General features: G+C 46.1%; 1 protein-coding gene across 1 annotated transcript in view; it reads right to left on the reverse strand.

Moving 5' to 3' along the window:
• The window catches only part of LOC142243222 (dynein axonemal heavy chain 5-like), a 638472-nt gene that overhangs the window by 574309 nt on the left and 44223 nt on the right, over positions 1–19940 (reverse strand). Inside the window, exons 14-18 of the mRNA XM_075314893.1 lie at positions 13153–13272; positions 9711–9912; positions 6943–7038; positions 6034–6207; positions 5549–5638 (exon numbers count right to left, since the gene is read on the reverse strand). Of these exons, the coding sequence (XP_075171008.1) occupies positions 5549–5638; positions 6034–6207; positions 6943–7038; positions 9711–9912; positions 13153–13272 (682 nt within the window). The remainder of the gene's footprint in view (positions 1–5548; positions 5639–6033; positions 6208–6942; positions 7039–9710; positions 9913–13152; positions 13273–19940) is intronic.

A 19940-nucleotide genomic window follows, 5' to 3' on the forward strand; every position in this document is an offset into this window, starting at 1 on the left:
TGCCACAAACGCTGCAACATGTGCAGATTCAAATTCCTGCGTGTCGGCACATCGCATTTCAGGCGTTTAACCACCAGACCTAAAGACTTCTGTAGCGACGAAAGTTGTTGAGCTGCTGTGTGCGCACGATGGAAGTGAGCACATAGCGAGCGTGCCCGCTGCACAAGGCCATGTAGGCCGGGATGGTGTTTTAAAAATTGCTGGAGAATTAGGTTCAACACGTGAGCCATACAAGGCACGTGTGTCACATTGCCCTGACGATGGCCCGCAGCCAGGTTTGCATCATTGCCGCACACGGCTGTTAAGTCACCAACGGAGTACGCTCCGTCAATTTGTACTCCGGTCGCCAGGTGACAACGTGTTCCTTTCATGCATAGTGCTGATGATGGGAGAGGAGTCGATGCCAGCGGCGCAGGTGGACGCAGGTTATGCTCACCCACTGGGCTGCATTACCTTGACAGATGCAGAATCTCTGGCTGAATGTAGCTGGTGGGTATCTCACAGATGAAATACCATCATTCAGCTACAACCAATGGGAAGACACCACACCCTTTTTTATGCCCATCCTGTCTGCAGACCACTGCCAGACATAGCTATGAACCTCTGGTTAATTTTACCCCCAGTTCAGTTTTATGATTTTGTGTGCTTGTTACCTGACTACTTTTCCTGCTTGCTGTTTATGTACCTTGTTGGCCGATCCGCATTTCACCTCTGCTTGTTTTCTGATTAAGTCCTGGCCGTCCCATTCTGTTCCTGTTCCTCAATTAATGTTTTGACCCTGCCTGACTACTATTCTCTGGAACTGCAGCCTTCCACAGGTATTGATCACCTTGGGCCCTGTGTAATTCCTAATCCCTGTATAGGGGTTAAAGGGTTTCAGGGTTCTAGGGGTCCTGCTTGGTGAGTGGCTTCCCTCTAGCCTATCATTTACAGCCCATCTGAGTGTGTGGATCAAGGAAGGCGTTACACCGTGCTCTCTGCAGAAGGCCATGTGGGCCAGGATAGTGCTTTAAAAATTGCTGGACAACCAGGTTAAACACGTGAACCACACAAGGCACGTGTGTCACATTGTCACAGCGAAGGGCCGCACCCATGTTTGCATCATTGTCGCACCCGGCCTTCCCTGGCTGCTGGTTGAGTGGAGACAACCATTGATGAAACTCGGTCTCCAGAGCTAACCGTCCACAACTTCTCAGCGGTGTGACTCACATTTCCCATACATTTCAAAGTAAACCTTTGACCGCCTGATGGCATTGAGCTCTGCTGCCAGCATAGTAAGGAGGTGTGTGGTATTCCTTGTGCGCAGTTACAAGGAAGGGTGGCCTGACCACACAGGGTTTGCGCCAAGGTGGAGGACCCACACAAGGTTGAAGAGGCAGAAGCAGTGTATTAACTTCTACATACAGAAGAAGGATTGAAACAACTCGTAGGGACGGCAAGACTTGTACAGCAGACCCTTCTCCATCTCTCCCCACAGTAACCCATTGCCCAGTCAGCGACATGTAACGCCCCTGTCCATGCTTACTGGGCCAATTATCTGTGGTGAAATGCACCCTGTCACACAGAGTTTCTCAAGGAATCAGTGATGTTTAGTGCGACATGCTGGTGTAGCGCGTGCACGCCTTTGTTGGAGAAGGAGTGGCGCCTGGGCATCGGCTCTTGGGGCACTGCGATGGGCATAAGGTCTCGAAATTCCTCGGTTAAAAAGGTTGGAAAGGCAGCATTTTGGTAGCCAACAGTTTCCAGATGCTGAAAGTCAACCTCTAAGCCATGTCATGCCCTACTAAAAGCATGTAAAACACAGTAAGGTGACTCCAACCACAGTCTCCCTCGTTTCCACTAACTGGGCCACACACACCCCACTTGACTGGCATCAGTTGACCCAATTTTCAAGATGAAAAAGATGCTTTGCATGAAGCACTCTCAAAAATACGCGTGCCTTTCCCGTCCCCTGGCTGACCCAGGGGAAGAAAAGTCCTCTGAGAGCCATGACTTGTTCATCTTGGTTCTTTTAGAAACACAGCGAGGGGACTCCAACCACAGTCTCCCTCGTTTCCACTAACTGGGCCACACACACCCCACTTGACTGGCATCGGTTGAGCCCCCTTTTGAAAAAGAAAAAGATGCTTTGCATGAAGCACTCTCAAAAATACGCGTGCCTTTCCCATCCCCTGGATGACCCAGGGGAAGAAAAGTCCTCTGAAAGCCATGACTTGTTCATCTTGGTTCTTTTAGAAACACAGCGAGGGGACTCCAACCACAGTCTCCCTCGTTTCCACTAACTGGGCCACACACATCCCACTTGACTAGCATCGGTTGAGCCCCCTTTTGAAAAAGAAAAAGATGCTTTGCATGAAGCACTCTCAAAAATACGCGTGCCTTTCCCGTCCCCTGGCTGACCCAGGGGAAGAAAAGTCCTCTGAGAGCCATGACTTGTTCATCTTGGTTCTTTTAGAAACACAGCAAGGGGACTCCAACCACAGTCTCCCTCGTTTCCACTAACTGGGCCACACACACCCCACTTGACTGGCATCAGTTGACCCAATTTTCAAGATGAAAAAGATGCTTTGCATGAAGCACTCAAAAATACGCGTGCCTTTCCCATCCCCTGGATGACCCAGGGGAAGAAAAGTCCTCTGAAAGCCATGACTTGTTCATCTTGGTTCTTTTAGAAACACAGCGAGGGGACTCCAACCACAGTCTCCCTCGTTTCCACTAACTGGGCCACACACACCCCACTTGACTGGCATCGGTTGAGCCCCCTTTTGAAAAAGAAAAAGATGCTTTGCATGAAGCACTCTCAAAAATACGCGTGCTTTTCCCATCCCCTGGCTGACCCAGGGGAAGAAAAGTCCTCTGAGAGCCATGACTTGTTCATCTTGGTTCTTTTAGAAACACAGCGAGGGGACTCCAACCACAGTCTCCCTCGTTTCCACTAACTGGGCCACACACACCCCACTTGACTGGCATCGGTTGAGCCCCCTTTTGAAAAAGAAAAAGATGCTTTGCATGAAGCACTCTCAAAAATACGCGTGCCTTTCCCGTCCCCTGGCTGACCCAGGGGAAGAAAAGTCCTCTGAGAGCCATGACTTGTTCATCTTGGTTCTTTTAGAAACACAGCGAGGGGACTCCAACCACAGTCTCCCTCGTTTCCACTAACTGGGCCACACACACCCCACTTGACTGGCATCGGTTGAGCCCCCTTTTGAAAAAGAAAAAGATGCTTTGCATGAAGCACTCTCAAAAATACGCGTGCCTTTCCCGTCCCCTGGCTGACCCAGGGGAAGAAAAGTCCTCTGAGAGCCATGACTTGTTCATCTTGGTTCTTTTAGAAACACAGCGAGGGGAATCCAACCACAGTCTCTCTCGTTTCCACTAACTGGGCCACACACACCCCACTTGACTGGCATCGGTTGAGCCCCTTTTTGAAAAAGAAAAAGATGCTTTGTATGAAGCACTCTCAAAAATACGCGTGCCTTTCCCGTCCCCTGGCTGACCCAGGGGAAGAAAAGTCCTCTGAGAGCCATGACTTGTTCATCTTGGTTCTTTTAGAAACACAGCGAGGGGACTCCAACCACAGTCTCCCTCGTTTCCACTAACTGGGCCACACACACCCCAGTTGACTGGCATCGGTTGAGCCCCCTTTTGAAAAAGAAAAAGATGCTTTGCATGAAGCACTCTCAAAAATACGCGTGCCTTTCCCGTCCCCTGGCTGACCCAGGGGAAGAAAAGTCCTCTGAGAGCCATGACTTGTTCATCTTGGTTCTTTTAGAAACACAGCAAGGGGACTCCAACCACAGTCTCCCTCGTTTCCACTAACTGGGCCACACACACCCCACTTGACTGGCATCGGTTGAGCCCCCTTTTGAAAAAGAAAAAGATGCTTTGCATGAAGCACTCTCAAAAATACGCGTGCCTTTCCCGTCCCCTGGCTGACCCAGGGGAAGAAAAGTCCTCTGAGAGCCATGACTTGTTCATCTTGGTTCTTTTAGAAACACAGCGAGGGGACTCCAACCACAGTCTCCCTCGTTTCCACTAACTGGGCCACACACACCCCACTTGACTGGCATCGGTTGAGCCCCCTTTTGAAAAAGAAAAAGATGCTTTGCATGAAGCACTCTCAAAAATACGCGTGCCTTTCGCCTCCCCTAGCTGAGCCAGGGGAAGAAAAGTCCTCTGAGAGCCATGTCCACATTGTCAGTGGACAGACACATGTGCTTATCTGCCAGCAGACCCCCAGCAGCACTGAAGACAGGCTCCGAGAGAACGCTGGCTGCAGGACACGACAAGATCCCCAAGGCGTACGTGGCGAGCTCAGGCAATTTATCAAGATTGGAAGCCTAAAATGAGCAGGGCTCAAGTTACACAATAATGGAATCGATGTTTCCTTGCATATACTCATATATCTGTGTGTCCTCCTCTTTTTCCTTGTCCAGCTGTTTTGTTTTCGCATGAGTATATGTCCTTGTCACTTTCCCATGTGTTTGTGTTGTGTTGTGAGTTGTTTGTCACCTTTTGAACACCTTTGAGGGTGTTTTCTAGGTGTTTTTATGTGTTTGTGATTGCCTGCCATTGTTTCCTATGCGGTTCGAGTTCGGTTCGTCGAACGTTCGACGAGCCGAACTCGAACGGGACCTCCGTTCGGCGAACCGACCTCGAGCCGAACCGGGACCGGTTCGCTCATCTCTAGTGCTCATTTATCACTAATAAATTATTAAAATAAAAAATAAGGTGTGGTGCATGGATTTGGCCCTGTGGTATTTGTATAGTAGACATTATTCAGTAGGATTACGAGGATAATATTTGTTAACTTTATGATTGTATTATTTAGAAGTGAAAATTATCTCGTTGCTGCTCTGTGAGATTTATAGATTTTGTTTGCATTATTTTTGTTTACAGGAGGCGAGAGCTTTTGTCTCTCTAGGATCTTTTAACACTGTTTGGGCCCATGTATCTTAGAATTATGCTGGTTGGGAAGGGGAGCATGTCCAAATTTTGCCCTGGGAACCATAGGGCTGAAGTTACGCAGCTCATCTATATCATATCTGTGGGGGAGGTCAACTTTCGCTCCCAACCAATCAGCCATTTTCAAGACTGAAACAGAGAAGCACATTTTTGTACACTGACGTGGCCATTTTAAGGCACCGCAGCTCAGCTCCTATTCAGACAAAAAGAAGCTGAGCTGAAGAACTCAGGAATGGACACCATACAATGGCCACAGCTGTGCTGTCCCAGCTATCAGCACTCTACACCCAGCCATCCTGGGAGCAGCAATTAACTAATGGGGTGCCACATGTCAGATCCCTACTGATCTGATTTGAGGCCCTCACCAGTCTTAAAACAAAAAATAGGAAATAGATAAAATAGTTATATGCAAATAGTATAACATGAAATAAAGTCAGAATGCAAAATATATACTTTTTGTACAACAAAGCCAATTTTATATCTTCTATTTGCACTCTTTCCTAATTACATATTTATCCAGCATAAGGAAAAATTAGTTATCATATTGTTAGCTTTAAGATGATGGAAATAGTGAACAACTAACCTGTAAAAGGTCTATTTTCAATTTGAGAAATCTCATTGGTTGGTCAATTTTTCTGTAGAGCTGCCGGGCCCACATAATTTTCCCTGTTATCTGCAGTGAGAAATAAAGATATATCTAAAATAAATTTTCAAATGTTATAGCAAAAATACAATTGCTGTAGCTTAAAGCAAGACCAAATAACACATTTTTTTTTAGATGGAAAAAGCTGAATGGGATTTTAGGAGTTAAATTTTCTTCTGGAATGGGGCTATTGCCCACACTTGGCCTGGCTCTGGCGGCCGAGCTCTTTGAAAACCAGCTGTACACTCTGTTAGATAAAAGCATTCACAGTATAGGAATCAAAACATATAGAAAAAGCTCAGAGTAAAACTTCCTTTTCATGCTTCTAACTAGCTAGAGCAATTTAAAAACATTAGAATACATCTTGTATCTCATTTTTTTTTTAAAACTAAAAAAATGTTAAAATATGTAATGTGTAAACTCACCGGGGGAACATTTCGAGGTGTTGGAGGACTATCTTTATGCTTCTGGTAGAGCTTTCGAACCATATCCAAGTCGCGGCTGTATCGTTGTAGAACGATCATATATTTTTCCCCAAAGTCAAGGTGATCCTTTCCAATTCTTTCGAATTTCACTAACAGATTCACCATTTGTTCAGTCTTCATTATCAAAGGGAAAAAAAATAATGCAGTGTGAATACCAACCAAACAAAACTATATTACAGGAAATATTCAGAATTTCCAATGAGATTTATCACATATCCCAGACTCATAGGTCCTGTCAGAATAAAGTGCTAGACTTCTCTATTGGACTGGGTCTATCTCTGGCAGTCCCATAATGAATAAATGGAGCAGTGACTGAGGTTTATGGAATATTCACATATATGTCTCCATTTCCAGCAGGATGAGACAGAGCCTTGTTGTTCAGAGAGCCAGAGACGGTTCTCAAAAGGAAGGACCTGCGGGTATTTATTGCATACCCTGTGGTTTTATTATAGATATCCAAGATGAGAAACATACCTTTAAAGAGGAACTGCAACAACCAGCAAAGCAAGTGATATATAGTTGGAATCAGGTTCTCTGCCCCTACAGCATGCTACTCTCAGATGGGATAGCAAAAACCTGCTGACAGATTCTCTTTAAGTGATGTCTTCACTTGAGTATGTGTCATTGTACAATAAGTCAAACTTGATGATTACACACAAATCTGTGTAAAAACAGGAGATTTCTAGTTTTATATTGGATCTGTTTCCATAATATGATGCCCTGCATGTATTCACAGTGGTTAGTCACTGGAGAATTTGATCAAACTGTGCACTAAGTACCTTCACTATATATTATAAGTATAGGGATTATGACTAGCATTTTTCGTGTTTTAGAATACAGTACACTTACAGTCAATGGTTTTTCAAACCAGGAATCCACAAATCCTTGAAGGGATTGGTAAAGACCTTCTATTTGGTTCTTGAATTCCACATAATCCTTATCAAACTGAAATTATTAAAGATAGAGTCAAGCACAAAATTGCATGGCACATTGTACTGTTAGTGAAAGCAAATAAAAAGGGAAATTCCAAATAAACACTATTGTTTCATCTACAAAGATAGAAAAAAAAAACAACAGCTCACTTGAAGTGATATATTATATGTGAAGCAAGGTCAAACACTTAGGAGTACTTCTCACATAGCGAGATCGCTAGCGAGATCGCTGCTGAGTCACGTTTTTTGTGACGCAGCAGTGACCTCATTAGCGATCTCGCTGTGTGTGACACTGAGCAGTGATCTGGCCCCTGCTGTGAAATCGCTGATCATTACACACAGTGCTGGTTCATTTTTTGCTCGTTGCTCTCCCGCTGTGAAGCACACATCGCTGTGTTTGACAGCGAGAGAGCAACCAACTGAATGTGCAGGGAGCAGGAAGCCGGCTTCTGGAAGCTGCGGACGCTGGTAACCAAGGTACACATCAGGTAACCAAGCAAAGTGCTTTGCTTGGTTACCCGATATTTAAATTGGTTACTAGCGTACACCATACTCAGGCTGCCAGTGCTGGCTCCCTGCACACGTACCCAGAGTACACATCGGGTAACTAAGCAAAGCGCTTTGCTTAGTAACCCGATGTGTACCCTGGCTACGAGTGCAGGGAGCCAGCGCCAAGCGGTGTGCACTGGTAACCAGGGTAAATACTGGGTAATCAAGCAAAGCATTTTGCTTAGTTACCCGATATTTACCTTGGTTACCAAGCCCAGCATCGTTTCCACGAGTCGCTGCGAGCTGGTGGCTGGTCACTGGTGAGATCTGCCTGATTGACAGCTCATCAGCGACCATGTAGCGACGCACTAGCGATCCTGACCAGGTCATATCGTGGTCGGAATCGCTGGTACGTCGTTTAGTGAGACGATACCCTTAGACCCAGGAAGGCAATCCAAAAACAGAAGAACTCCAGCTCCAAGTTGTAGCTAAAAATCCAAAACCGTTATTGAAACATTAAAATCCAAAAACTCTGTGATAAAATGCAGGCTGACCCCATGATGTTCAGATGGTATGTCTAGTGACCATGGGTGGCATTAAGCTATGTGTTTCAGACTATCTACAACTTGGAGCTGGAGTTTTTATTTTTAGATTACCATTGTTTCTTGCGTCCCTTTTTGTAGAGTAGAAAAATTAACCTCAGATTCAAATATATACATTTTTTCAAAAATTATTTTTAGGACAATGCATTATAGTGGTAATAATTATGTGAGCAAGGATGCTTGACCTTAGGGAGATCAACATCCACCACTGCGGAGACACCATCACGTGTTTCTCAACGCAGTGATTCTAGAGCAATGCCCCCTGGGAAATATTCAAAGCAAGAAGGTCTGCGGAGACACCATCACATGTTTCTCAACGCTGGCAGAAAACTAGCCAGGTCTTTCACCGGGAAGGAACAACCACGGGAAGGGCAGTCTCATCAGTGTGGAGTAGCTCACAGTCTTTTTCTAGGCAATGCTCCCACTAGCCAGATTCCTACTCCACACTGATGAGGGGCAAATACCCCGAAACGGCTGTCTGTGGATGGATACCATGTTTGGCATAGGTGGTCTCCTTGACTGGAGACTGCCCTTCCCGTGGTTGTTCCTTCCCGGTGAAAGACCTGGCTAGTTTTCTGCCAGCGTTGAGAAACATGTGATGGTGTCTCCGCAGGCCTTCTTGCTTTGAATATTTCCCATTCACCAATTTATTATTATAAAAAAAATATACAACGCTCTGACATAATCCATGTGTACTGGTCCCATTACATCCCTGAATCAATACTTCAACTTAGGGAGGGGAGGGTGTCTGGTAGACACCTCTCCATTACTAACCTCTGGGCTTGAGGTCAGCTGACATAAACCCCAAAAATGATTACCCCAATTGCCGAAGAGCTGGGCAAAAAGCCAGAATAAGCGCAACTAATGGATTCGCCAACTACGGGGTGGATGCAGACTTCTTTTTTTTTTAGGCTAGGAAAGGCTCAATGACCATAGGTCTTCCCAGTCTGATAATGCCAGCCTGCAGCTGTCTTCTTTACCTTGGCTGGCTATCAAAAATAGGGGCACCCCACCCAGAATTTTTAAATTTATTTATTTAGTTAATGCTAAACACCCTTTACTGCCACATGAAAGGCACTAAAGGGTCCAAGTGTACAAACCCTGCTCTAATCTAATATCTCCCACTTACATCAACTGTCCCTGAGCAGCTTCCAGAGGGACAGTGTGCAGAGCATTGCACCCCATCTTGTATAGATCCGATGACGCAATGCGGCTGGCCAATCACCATAATGGCAGTAGCCAACACAGCTACAGGATTTCTGTGTATTGCAGACAATCTCCATGCTTAATGGTTAACAGCCGCAAAATGTGCGGGAAAAGGACTTGCTTTCGCTCAAGCACCTGTGATAGTAGATTGAGTAACAAGCATGCACGAGTATCCCAATGCTTGATAAAGTATAGAGCAGTGGCAAGCAAGTTCGCTCTTCACTAGTAATGATTTTATGTACACTGTGGCTGCAAATCTTACATGACATGGTGAGACATAGTAAATGTTTCATTCCTAATAATATTATTACTATTATTATTATTATAAATAACATTGGAGCAGTAGCATTATTCTATTGAGCACTTAATTTAGCATGTTTTTACTTACTTCTTGTTTACGATGATCAAGAACATCATAAGTCTTTGATTTAGTGTTACTAACAATTGTCTGATATCGGATATTGATCTTTTCAATTCCTTCAATTCTAATATTCTGAAGATCAGCCAGACTTTCCAAGACATTGCTCATGTCCGATATCTTTTCAAGACGCTTACAGAATGTATCCAATTTTCCAAATATATAATTTTCACTGAAAAAAAAGTAACAATTTATAGGCAATTTAAAATATAATTCAATACAAATTAGGAATTTAATCGCAATTAAAAAAAAATTATAGAACTATATTTTTCCCTTTTTTTAAATGTTAAACAATACAAGGACAAAGTCATTTTTCCGCTAATTGAAGAAATACAATAAAATAGTGTAATATAATCTGTCACTAGGTTTATGCTGCCCCATATTACTGGGTTTTCTGCTGAAGGTCTGCTAGTTCTCTCAATGATGAGATTCATCCATGTAGTCTTCAATATTCACGAGATTTGCTTAACCCCTTCCACACCATTGATTGGCAGCCAATCAAGCAGGGGTCGATGAAGCTCATGATTGAGAGTACCAGTAGAGCTGCATAAGATAAACCATGATTTTTATCAAGACTACAAGAAGCTCCATAGGTGACATAGAGATGGAATCAGGGCTCTATGTCCATATTTTTGTGACATGAGATTGGGTAAAACCAGTTGACAGATTCCCTTAAAAAAATCCCTTAAAAAAAAGTGTTTGGATTGTAATTATTTCTTCTAGATGCCTTCAGGTACTACCTAATGGGCTGATGTCAAGTGATATACTGAAATGCCCTAAGCTTAGTAATTATACAGCTCTTATAATTGGATCAGCCAGAAAACTAAAGTCATCCTAGTTGCATGTTCGTTTTATAGGATTAGCTTGGTTGTAGCATCTACAGTTGGGCTGATTTTGATAAACTGAGATGCGTTCTGAGCCACTTTTTTATATTACTGCAGGGAAACTGATCTGTAGAAGCATCAGAAGATATTGGTTTAGGTGGCTTAGCCTACTGAAAACAATATTTCTCATAACTGAAAACGAGTGGTGCTGCCTTAAGATAGTAGGTCTTCAGCTAGCTCAGGAGATGGCTAGGTGCAGCTCTGGATCTTTCTCAGAAGACTGCACTAAATTGTCATCAACTCATGAAATCACACAATCAGAAAGCGGAAGCCCAAAATGAAAAAAAACAGGATGCGTGTTGGGTGCCACACCGAAGGAAGAGTTCTACAAGCCTAAATCAAGATTCTTGCTTTATTTGATGGACTACGCTTTTAAGAAGAGGCAGCTTCATGTTTTAAGGATTGGTAAGAGTTCTACCCCACCAGATATCCATTGAAGGGGTGATAAATATTGCTTATGGGAGAAACCCTTTAATTCTAATCAGAATTTTACTATCCAGAATGATCAGCCCAAACCAGTTATCTTTCATTGTAATAAAATAGGTTGTCCACTACTTTTACATTGATAGCCTATCCTTAGGATAGATCAATGTCTGATCGTCTAGGGTCAGACAACCGGCACTTTCACTAATCACTTGTTTTCAGGGGCGCTAGCCCGAAATGCTCAGTTCCAGAGTGGCCCTTCTTCTGATAGTGACCACGGAGAGGTACCACATATCCGGCTTCTATTGATTGTAATAGTGGCTACGGCCGGGTATTGCATATCCTATCAATTGAGGGTCAGCTCCAAAAGTGAGCATTACCGGCCACCTGCTGCCACCGCCAGAACCAATAACTGTTGATCGGCAGGGGTGCCAGGTTTCAGACCCCAGCCAAACAGACATTGATGACTATGCCTAAGTATAGGTCATTGATGTAAAAGCAGTGGACAAGGGAAGGTGTCGTATAAAAAAAAAAAAAAATTCAATAACTGAAAAAATTAAAAGTATTAATGTTTTAATGTTTTGTTTAAATATTATTTGTTTTTAATTGAGCAAAATATAAAAAAAAAATTAACGTTTGATATTTTCCACTCAAACACTAGGGGGAGCAGCTGCTGAAATCCTACTGTAGAGCTTCTGTAGAACTAGTTCACATTACAACTGCAGTAAAGTGGGTGGAATCTGCTCTCCTGTGTGTCATGTCACACCTCTCCCTCCCAATCTGGGTGTTTCCAAAAATGGCTCCAAACTGTGATCCTAATGTCTAAAGTGTCACCAAGGACAGCTGCATACTGTTCTCCACATAGCGCTCTTTACACCCGGTAGCAGCAATACTCTGCCATGCGCGCACACGCAGTGCTCTGCCACGCGCGCACACGCAGTGCTCCTCCTTATACCACGCTCTGCTGTATTCCGTGCTCCTCCGTATACCGTGCTTCGCTGTATACTGTACGCCACTGTATTCTGTGCCCCGCTGTATACCGCACCCTTCTGTATACCGCGCTCCGCTGTATACTGTGCTCTGCTGTATTCCGTGCGCCGCTGTATTCTGCGCCCTGCTGTATTCCGTAGGAGCGGCGGGCCGAGGTGAGCACACAAGAGCAGGGGGAGCGATGGAGGGGCGGCAGGGGGAGGGGCTGTGGCAGGAGAGCTGTGGGGGGAGGGGCGGCGGCGGTAGGGAGAGAGCAGAGGTGGGAGGAGTGGTGGCAAGGAGAGCGGCAGGGGATGAGTGGGGGAGGGTGGTGACGGGGGGGCAGAGTGGAGGCGGGGGGGAGAGCAGAGGCAGAGTGGCTGGGCGAGGGTAGTGGGGACAGAGTGGAGGCGGGGAGGAGGGGCAGTGGCAGCGACTGGGGGAGAGTGGAGGTTGGGAAAGCTGTGGGGGTGGGTGGAGGAAGGTAGCGGCGGGGAGAGCAGCGGTGGGGGTGGGAGGAGGATAGCGGCGGTGGCCCTGCGCCAGTACTCACACAACTCGAACGGATGGCAGGGGGAAAGTGCAGCACACAGCATACGCTGTGAGCTCCACAAAGATGGTGCCGATCTCCTCCCTCTGCTGTTATCTGGACAGCCCATGGGGCGTCTCCAGGTCACAGCAGAAGCTCTCTCTGTGTTAAGTATAGGGGTTGGAGCCCACCAATGGTCTTCTATGCACAGGGGCTGCCGTATTTGAGGTGAGTAACTATTGTTACTCACAGCAAATGCAAGATGGCAGCCCCCAGTGTTTCAGTAAAACTAAAATTAAATGAAAACTAAATAAACAGTGAATGTAATTTTGTATTAAAAAATACTTGATTTCATAATCACTATTAATACAAAAATAAAAAACGCAACACCTTACCTTTAATGACTTTAGTGGAGCATTCTGCAAAGACTAGTTAGTTAATCCTAAGCAAGCAGTTGGCAGTTACATGTATGGATAGGCTGCAAGCTTGTGACAGTCAAACAAGATAAAAATTGGGGTAGTTTGATTTTCTATGCACATAACATTTATATTTTTTGCCTGTAATTGCATGAATTTTCAACAAAATATTAGGTAGAATAAAGATTTACCTGAATTCAAATTGCCTCTCATTTGGCGTTTCCTTTAGTTTCTCTTTAACTTTGTGGAAAGAAGATTGGTACTGTTCATTTAGGTACACACATTCACGGATTCTCTTCAGAAGCTCTTCCCTTAAAAAAACAACAACACATACATTAAAGTGGTGGTCCGAAGTCAAACAATTTAATATTAAATTCCTATTTACTTCTGCAAGCTAAGGTATTTTCTAATATACTTGTATTAAAAATTCCCTACCATTCCCTAACTACAATATCTAATTGCTATTCTATTATTTTTCCTAATTTTCTGCGCAATGACACTTTATTTGAGAATCCCAGTGCATGTTGGGATACTCAAACAAAGTATCATCAGAGTATGGGCAGAGGCTAAGGTCATTGCCACAGTCCCTGCCACCTCCTGAAATGAAGAGTCATCAGTGATGCTCATGTCGCGGGCAGGGCGTGACTGACCATGTCAGGGAAGGCTACCCAAGGCGCTCGGATCCGGGATCGTGGCTGGGGCTCGAGTGACAGCCGGATCCGGGGCTCGTGCAGCGGCCCGTCTCCCACAACAATAAAAAGGGGGTGAATTTACAGGGGAAGAGTTTGTCAGTGACGCCACCCGTGGGTTGCGGTGATGGTTGGTGACACCGCCGCTGCCTTGGTATGGGACGCCGCGGGCTGATGGAGCAGGGCAGCAGGATGGAATCCCCTGCACGGGTAGGGGAGGTGTTGTCCCGGGGCCCAGGTGTACAGAAAGGAGGATGCTGAGTGTGTTCTGCAGGGCTGGACTGGGTGGTAATGGTGTACTCACAGTTCCAGAGAAATTCACACAGAGTCCAATGGTGAACCAAACTGCCAGTGACCGGTGACCTCCAGCGGGTGTATTCAGGTCCCACACCCTGGTACAGTAAACAGGGGCCCCTTCTTCTTCACTTAGTGTGTGTGTCTTCAGTTTGACTACTCTGCCTGAAACGGGGAAGTCCACTCCCGATGATTCTGTGTGTTGGGAGCTGTGGCCCGAGAGAACTGACCAGTGGGATCTTAGCAGGCAATTACAGAGCCCTATTCCCCTCGTTGGGCTTCCGTCTCGGTCGCTGGGCTTGCTGGTGGGACAAGACGTGAAATCTTGTCCCCGGCTGGCTAACTGACAAGAGGCTTGAAGCTGTCCTCGCCCTAGGGTCCAGGCATCCCGACTGTGCACGGTCTCTGGACCAGATTCCTGCTGTCGGCACCGGCAGGCTACAACCCTGCCCTGGTCCACTTAAGGTCTCCCTCGACCGGATCTCCGTCGCCTATGGCCCTGTCTGCCGACTGCAACCTAGTCAGTAGTCCACAGGCTCCAACCCCTGACTACCCTGTCATTTCACACTCCTCTCACTTCCACTCTCCACACTCGACTGTCATGTTCCCTCCCAGAACACCTCAGGACCCCTAGGTGGGCGTCACCATCCGCTTGGCCCCACCCACTGGTGTGTCCTTTTTGTCATGTGGGGTGACTAGGCTTTGCTGGCTGGTGTTGTGTACCTGGGTGTGGGTTTTGTTGGTATGCCAAGGAGGATGGAGTCCTGCACCTGGAAGATTTGTGAAGGGCGTCACACTCATTTCAGGGGCTGTGCTCATTCCAGCTGTGTCCCTCCCTGCGATCTGTGCAATCTCCCCAGTGACAGCATTTGCTCTGTTATTGGCTCAGATCAGTAATAAGTCAGGCTGCAACAGAGCGATGTCAATATCCAGCATGCTTGATGCATGAGACCAGTGATGTCCCTAGCAGGGGCGGCGTTTGTCTTCTACACGTTGGTTTTTCTGACATTGCTCTGTTGCCGGCTTTATTGCTGCTTTATTTTTACTTTATTATTACTTTATTAATTACTGATCTGAGCTGACAACAGATTGTACGCCAACACTGTGCAGATCGCACAGTGCACAGCTCGCAGAGGGATTGAGAATTAAATTTAGTTTGACTTCGGACCACCCCCTTAAATTAGTTTAATTATAGAATGTCAATATATTTGGCTAATTTCCTAATTAACTCCAGTAGTTTGATAAGTGAATCATTAAACAGTTTAATTTGCTGTAATAACTACTATCTAGACAACCACACCGTATGTGCAAGAGCCCATGGATGGGTAGAGCCCAATCGTACTGTATGTATCTCAAATACTGATGTGATCATTGACACTTTTCTCCCCTTATCTCATTACAATTCTCTGTGCTCAGTAAATTATTTCACATACAGTATAGTTGGTTACTTGGCTTCCTTTTTTCAAGTTTGGTCTGTTCTGGGATTCAAAATCAGGACATCCAGTATGGCAGGCAGGAGTTCTTGAAATCAGCCCCACACTGCACTGCTAAGTATATTAGGATTTTCTCTGCCTAAGGTACTAAATGGTATTCTTTTTTGCGATCATATTGTGATTATGTGGCGCCCCTGCTTTAATCAGGGTGCCGCAGGGTACTGCATCCTTACTCAGAGTGCAGGGCCCAACCCCCATGGTTCCAGGTACCCAAGAAGCCGATGTCACTTCCATCTGCACCACAAAACCCAATCACCTCACAGCAGTCACTGCCAGACACACCAGGGGGTGGACAAACTCTAAATGGGCCGGCCATTGGGGGACTGAGCAGACTGAGAGGGAGACAAAGTAGTGAAGTAGGCTCCAAAGAGAGAGGAGCTGGGAGAGTGAGCTCCTGGGGAGCTAGGGACACTGGTTGGGTCGCAAGCGGTGATCCAGGTCCAGATGAGTCGGGGACCGGTAGCAGGGACATTGGTCGAGGGTGTGACTGACAGTCATGGAGGACTGTCGGCAGCAGAAGGCCCAAAAGAACTGACCGGTACCGAACATGACAGGGTACAGGACCCTAGGTCAGGAGCAGATTCAACGTCCTGACAATTAACCTGTAAGGGAAAGGACCTCCAAGGACTCACCTACGACTTCCCCTCAGAGGTTGAGGGCATCAGTACAACGAGGGGGATAGGGGTGTATCCAGACACAGTAACCCACTAAAATCCCGCGTGCCAGCCCTCAAAAGCACAGCTACACTACAAATAGTGAGTAGGGCCCCAACAGCTTCAAGCCACAGGGACCACAAATTGTGCACGGAGGCAGGCTCCGGATCACTAAGTGACATCGGTGGGACTAGGTAGTTGGATGGACTCCCGGCAGCTGGACACAGAGACTTTGGTTTACCTGCAATGTGTGTGTGTGTGTGTGTCTCCTTTTTTAAACCTCATCCACCACCACGACTACCCACAGTGAGTACCCTGATCCCCTGCACACTGTCCTCCCAAAGCACCAACATCCCGAGTCTGAGGCCTTCCCTTCCTGCGGAGGAACTGACACCTTGCTGCCCAACACCATCTGCCCCGCTACTCCTTCCAGCAGCGGCTGTACTCCCATTACCGCAACCCGCAGGTGGCGTCACGAACTAATCCCCTGTAAATACTCCCTTTTCACAGATCAAAGTATCCGCCAAGCCAGGTCCGGGCCCCTCGAGCCACCACGATCTCGGATCCGAGCAGCCTGACCAACACCGGCACGGTACAGTTATACAAAGAGATAATCTCAGTACATCTTCATACGGAGGGGTAAATTAATCTGTCAATTATTTTTTCTTCTAAAAACTAATGAAAAACAATTAAATTTGTTATAAACCTTTTAGAAATAAATCTCAAACCAGTAATTAACATGGACCAGTAAATAACATGGACATATAGTGCCTTGCGAAAGTATTCGGCCCCTTTGATTTTTTTCAACCTTTTCCCACATTTAAGGCTTATAGTGAAGAATCAACAACAAGTGGGACACAATTGTGAAGTTGAACAAAATTGATTGCTTATTTTAAACTTTTATAAAAAATGCACGGAATGGAAGGTAGCAGAACTCATGTCAAAGTTAGAAAAAATCCAGCAACCAAGTCCATGGAAAAATCTTCATTAAAACTTCATTTTATTCATAAACTTATAAAACAGTCCATGTTATTACAGCTGCCCCACTAGAGGACGCGTTTCGAACGACCATGTTCTTAATCCGTCTCTAAAAACATGGTCGTTCGAAACGCGTCCTCTAGTGGGGCAGCTGTAATAACATGGACTGTTTTATAAGTTTATGAATAAAATGAAGTTTGAATGAAGATTTTTCCATGGACTTGGTTGCTGGATTTTTTCTAACTTTGACATGAGTTCTGCTACCTTCCATTCCGTGCACGGTCCTGGATAAGTGGTCTCCGGCAAGAAGCAGGTGAGCTGGACAAAGTGATTTTGTTGTGTTTTGCAATGCACTGTATTTGTATCAATGAACTTGTAACAGCTCATATACTGCATTGAAGATTTTATTTACAGAGAGGAGTAAATGGTATTGAAGAAAAATTGCAAGATTTATTGTTTTCCATAATCCATAAATGAGTGAACACAATACAGACATGTGGTAAAGTGAAAGTGCCACTTCTAAAACTATAGTTTATCTCGCACAAAACACAAGACCTCAAAGCAAAGCTTATGTATAATAAAAAAAAAAAAGTTATGGCTTTAATAATCATGGATAAAAAAAATAAAATACCATTTGATCGACTAAACAATTGCAGCCCAAAAATGCGTAAATGTTAGGATTAGTTTGATCACTCCATGAGGCCTCCATTTTGTATGTACGACATTGCATGTGGGGATTGCTTTGTAAAATTATTAGATCACTTTGTAAGAAGGGACTATTTTTACACCTCGACAGTGTAGAAAATATATAGGTACAATTAAAAATTATATACACAATTAATGAATGAGGAAAAAGAAAAATATGGAGATACGTTTGGTGCACAAAAGTGAGATGAAAAAAAAAAGTGTTTTTGTATGTCTTCATGAATATTCTTCCAAAGAAGCATTCCTACACATACAAGATTGAGAAGCTCAATAATGACATATCCAAAGCTAGTGACATAACCGCCTACATACATGCTCATGGCATGGGGCTTAGTAATTATTGGGGTCTTGCCAATAAGCCATCAGTTTCTGAAAGTTTAGTTTTGTCTGATATTGGATCAGTTGCTGTAATTTGCGGCATGGTTTTTTGCAATATTATATATACTGTACATACAGGGTGGTCCAAAAGTAGGTGGACAGTATGTGTAATAGGGTTATCAAACATGGTGTAAAGTGAAACTGACTCAGTTGCCCTTAGAAACCAATCAGATTCCACTTTTCATTCTTCACAGACTCTTTGGAAAATGAAAGGTGAAATCTGATTGGTTGCTAAGGGCAACTGAGTCCGTTTCACTTTACACCATGTTTGATAACCTTAATACACATACTGTCCACATAATTTTGGACCACCCTGTATATATACATACAATATTATATAACTAATACATATATATATAAATTGCCTTATTCTGTCTGTCTGTCTGTCTTGCTCCAAAATTGTGTCACCGTGACAGTGTCATTACAGTGACAACTGTCGGATTGGCCGCTGGGCTCAGCCTGGCCCCGCCCCCCCCAAGGATTGGCCGCTCGCCTCGGCCTGGCCCCACCCCCCGCATGGATTGGCCGCTCGCCCCGGCCCGCATCGCCCGCTCCAGCGTATACACCGGCTCCCGGTACACATGAGCAGGGAGCCGGCATACGCTGACGCCTCGCCCGCTCGCCCCCGCCACACGTTGGTACACTCGGCCCCGCCCCCGGCGGACATAACCTTGCGATGCTGGGATCGTGACGGAGCCGGTGCACGCTGGTAACCATGATACACATCGCGTAACTATAGGAAGCGCTTCCCTTAGTTACCCGATGTGTATCATGGTTACCAGCGTACACCGGCTCCCGGTACACATATGCAGGGAGCCGGCATACGCTGACGCCTCGCCCGCTCAGCCCCGCTCCAGCGTACACCGGCTCCAGGTACACATGTGCAGGGAGCCGGCATACGCTGATGCCTTGCTCGCTCTGCCCCGACCCCAGCACGTTGCCACGCTCGGACCCGCCCCCGGTGGCCCCAGCATGGGGGATGGAGCACGATGGGGGTGTGCAGCATGGAGGATGGAGCATGATGGGGGGTGCGCAGCATGGAGGATGGAGCACGATGGGGGATGCGCAGCATGGGAAATGTAGCATGATGGGGGTTGTGCAGCATGGGGGATGGAGCACGATGGGGGGTGTGCAGCATGGGGGATGGAGCACGATGGGGGTACGCAGCATGGGGGATGGAGCACGATGGGGGGTGCGCAGCATGGGGGATGGAGCACGATGAGGGGTGCGCAGCATGGGGGATGGAGCACTATGAGGGGTGCGCAGCATGGGGGATGGAGCACGATGAGGGGTGCGCAGCATGGGGGATGGAGCACGATGGGGTGTGCGCAGCATGGGGGATGGAGCACGATGGGGGGTGTGCAGCATGGGGGATGGAGCACGATGGGGGATGCGCATCATGGGGGATGAAGCACGATGGGGGTGCGCAGCATGGGGGATGGAGCACGATGAGGGGTGCACACCTCCCCCCAAAACACACACACCGCCACACACGCACTGCACAACACACCACACACACACTGGGAACCACAAACACCACCCTACACAGACAAACACACACACAGACAACGCCGCACACACACACAACACCCAACACACAAACACCGCGGCATACATAAATATACGCATATACCGCGCAACACACACACACTGCACAAAACATACCTCCCCCCAAAACACACACATGCACTCCACACCCACACAAACTGCGCAACACAACACAGCACCACACACACAGAACGCTGCAGACACACAGCGCTCCACAAAGAACGCAACACACACAACGCAA

This window comes from Anomaloglossus baeobatrachus, chromosome 6, assembly GCF_048569485.1.
Source record: "Anomaloglossus baeobatrachus isolate aAnoBae1 chromosome 6, aAnoBae1.hap1, whole genome shotgun sequence".
Lineage (NCBI taxonomy): Eukaryota > Metazoa > Chordata > Amphibia > Anura > Aromobatidae > Anomaloglossus > Anomaloglossus baeobatrachus.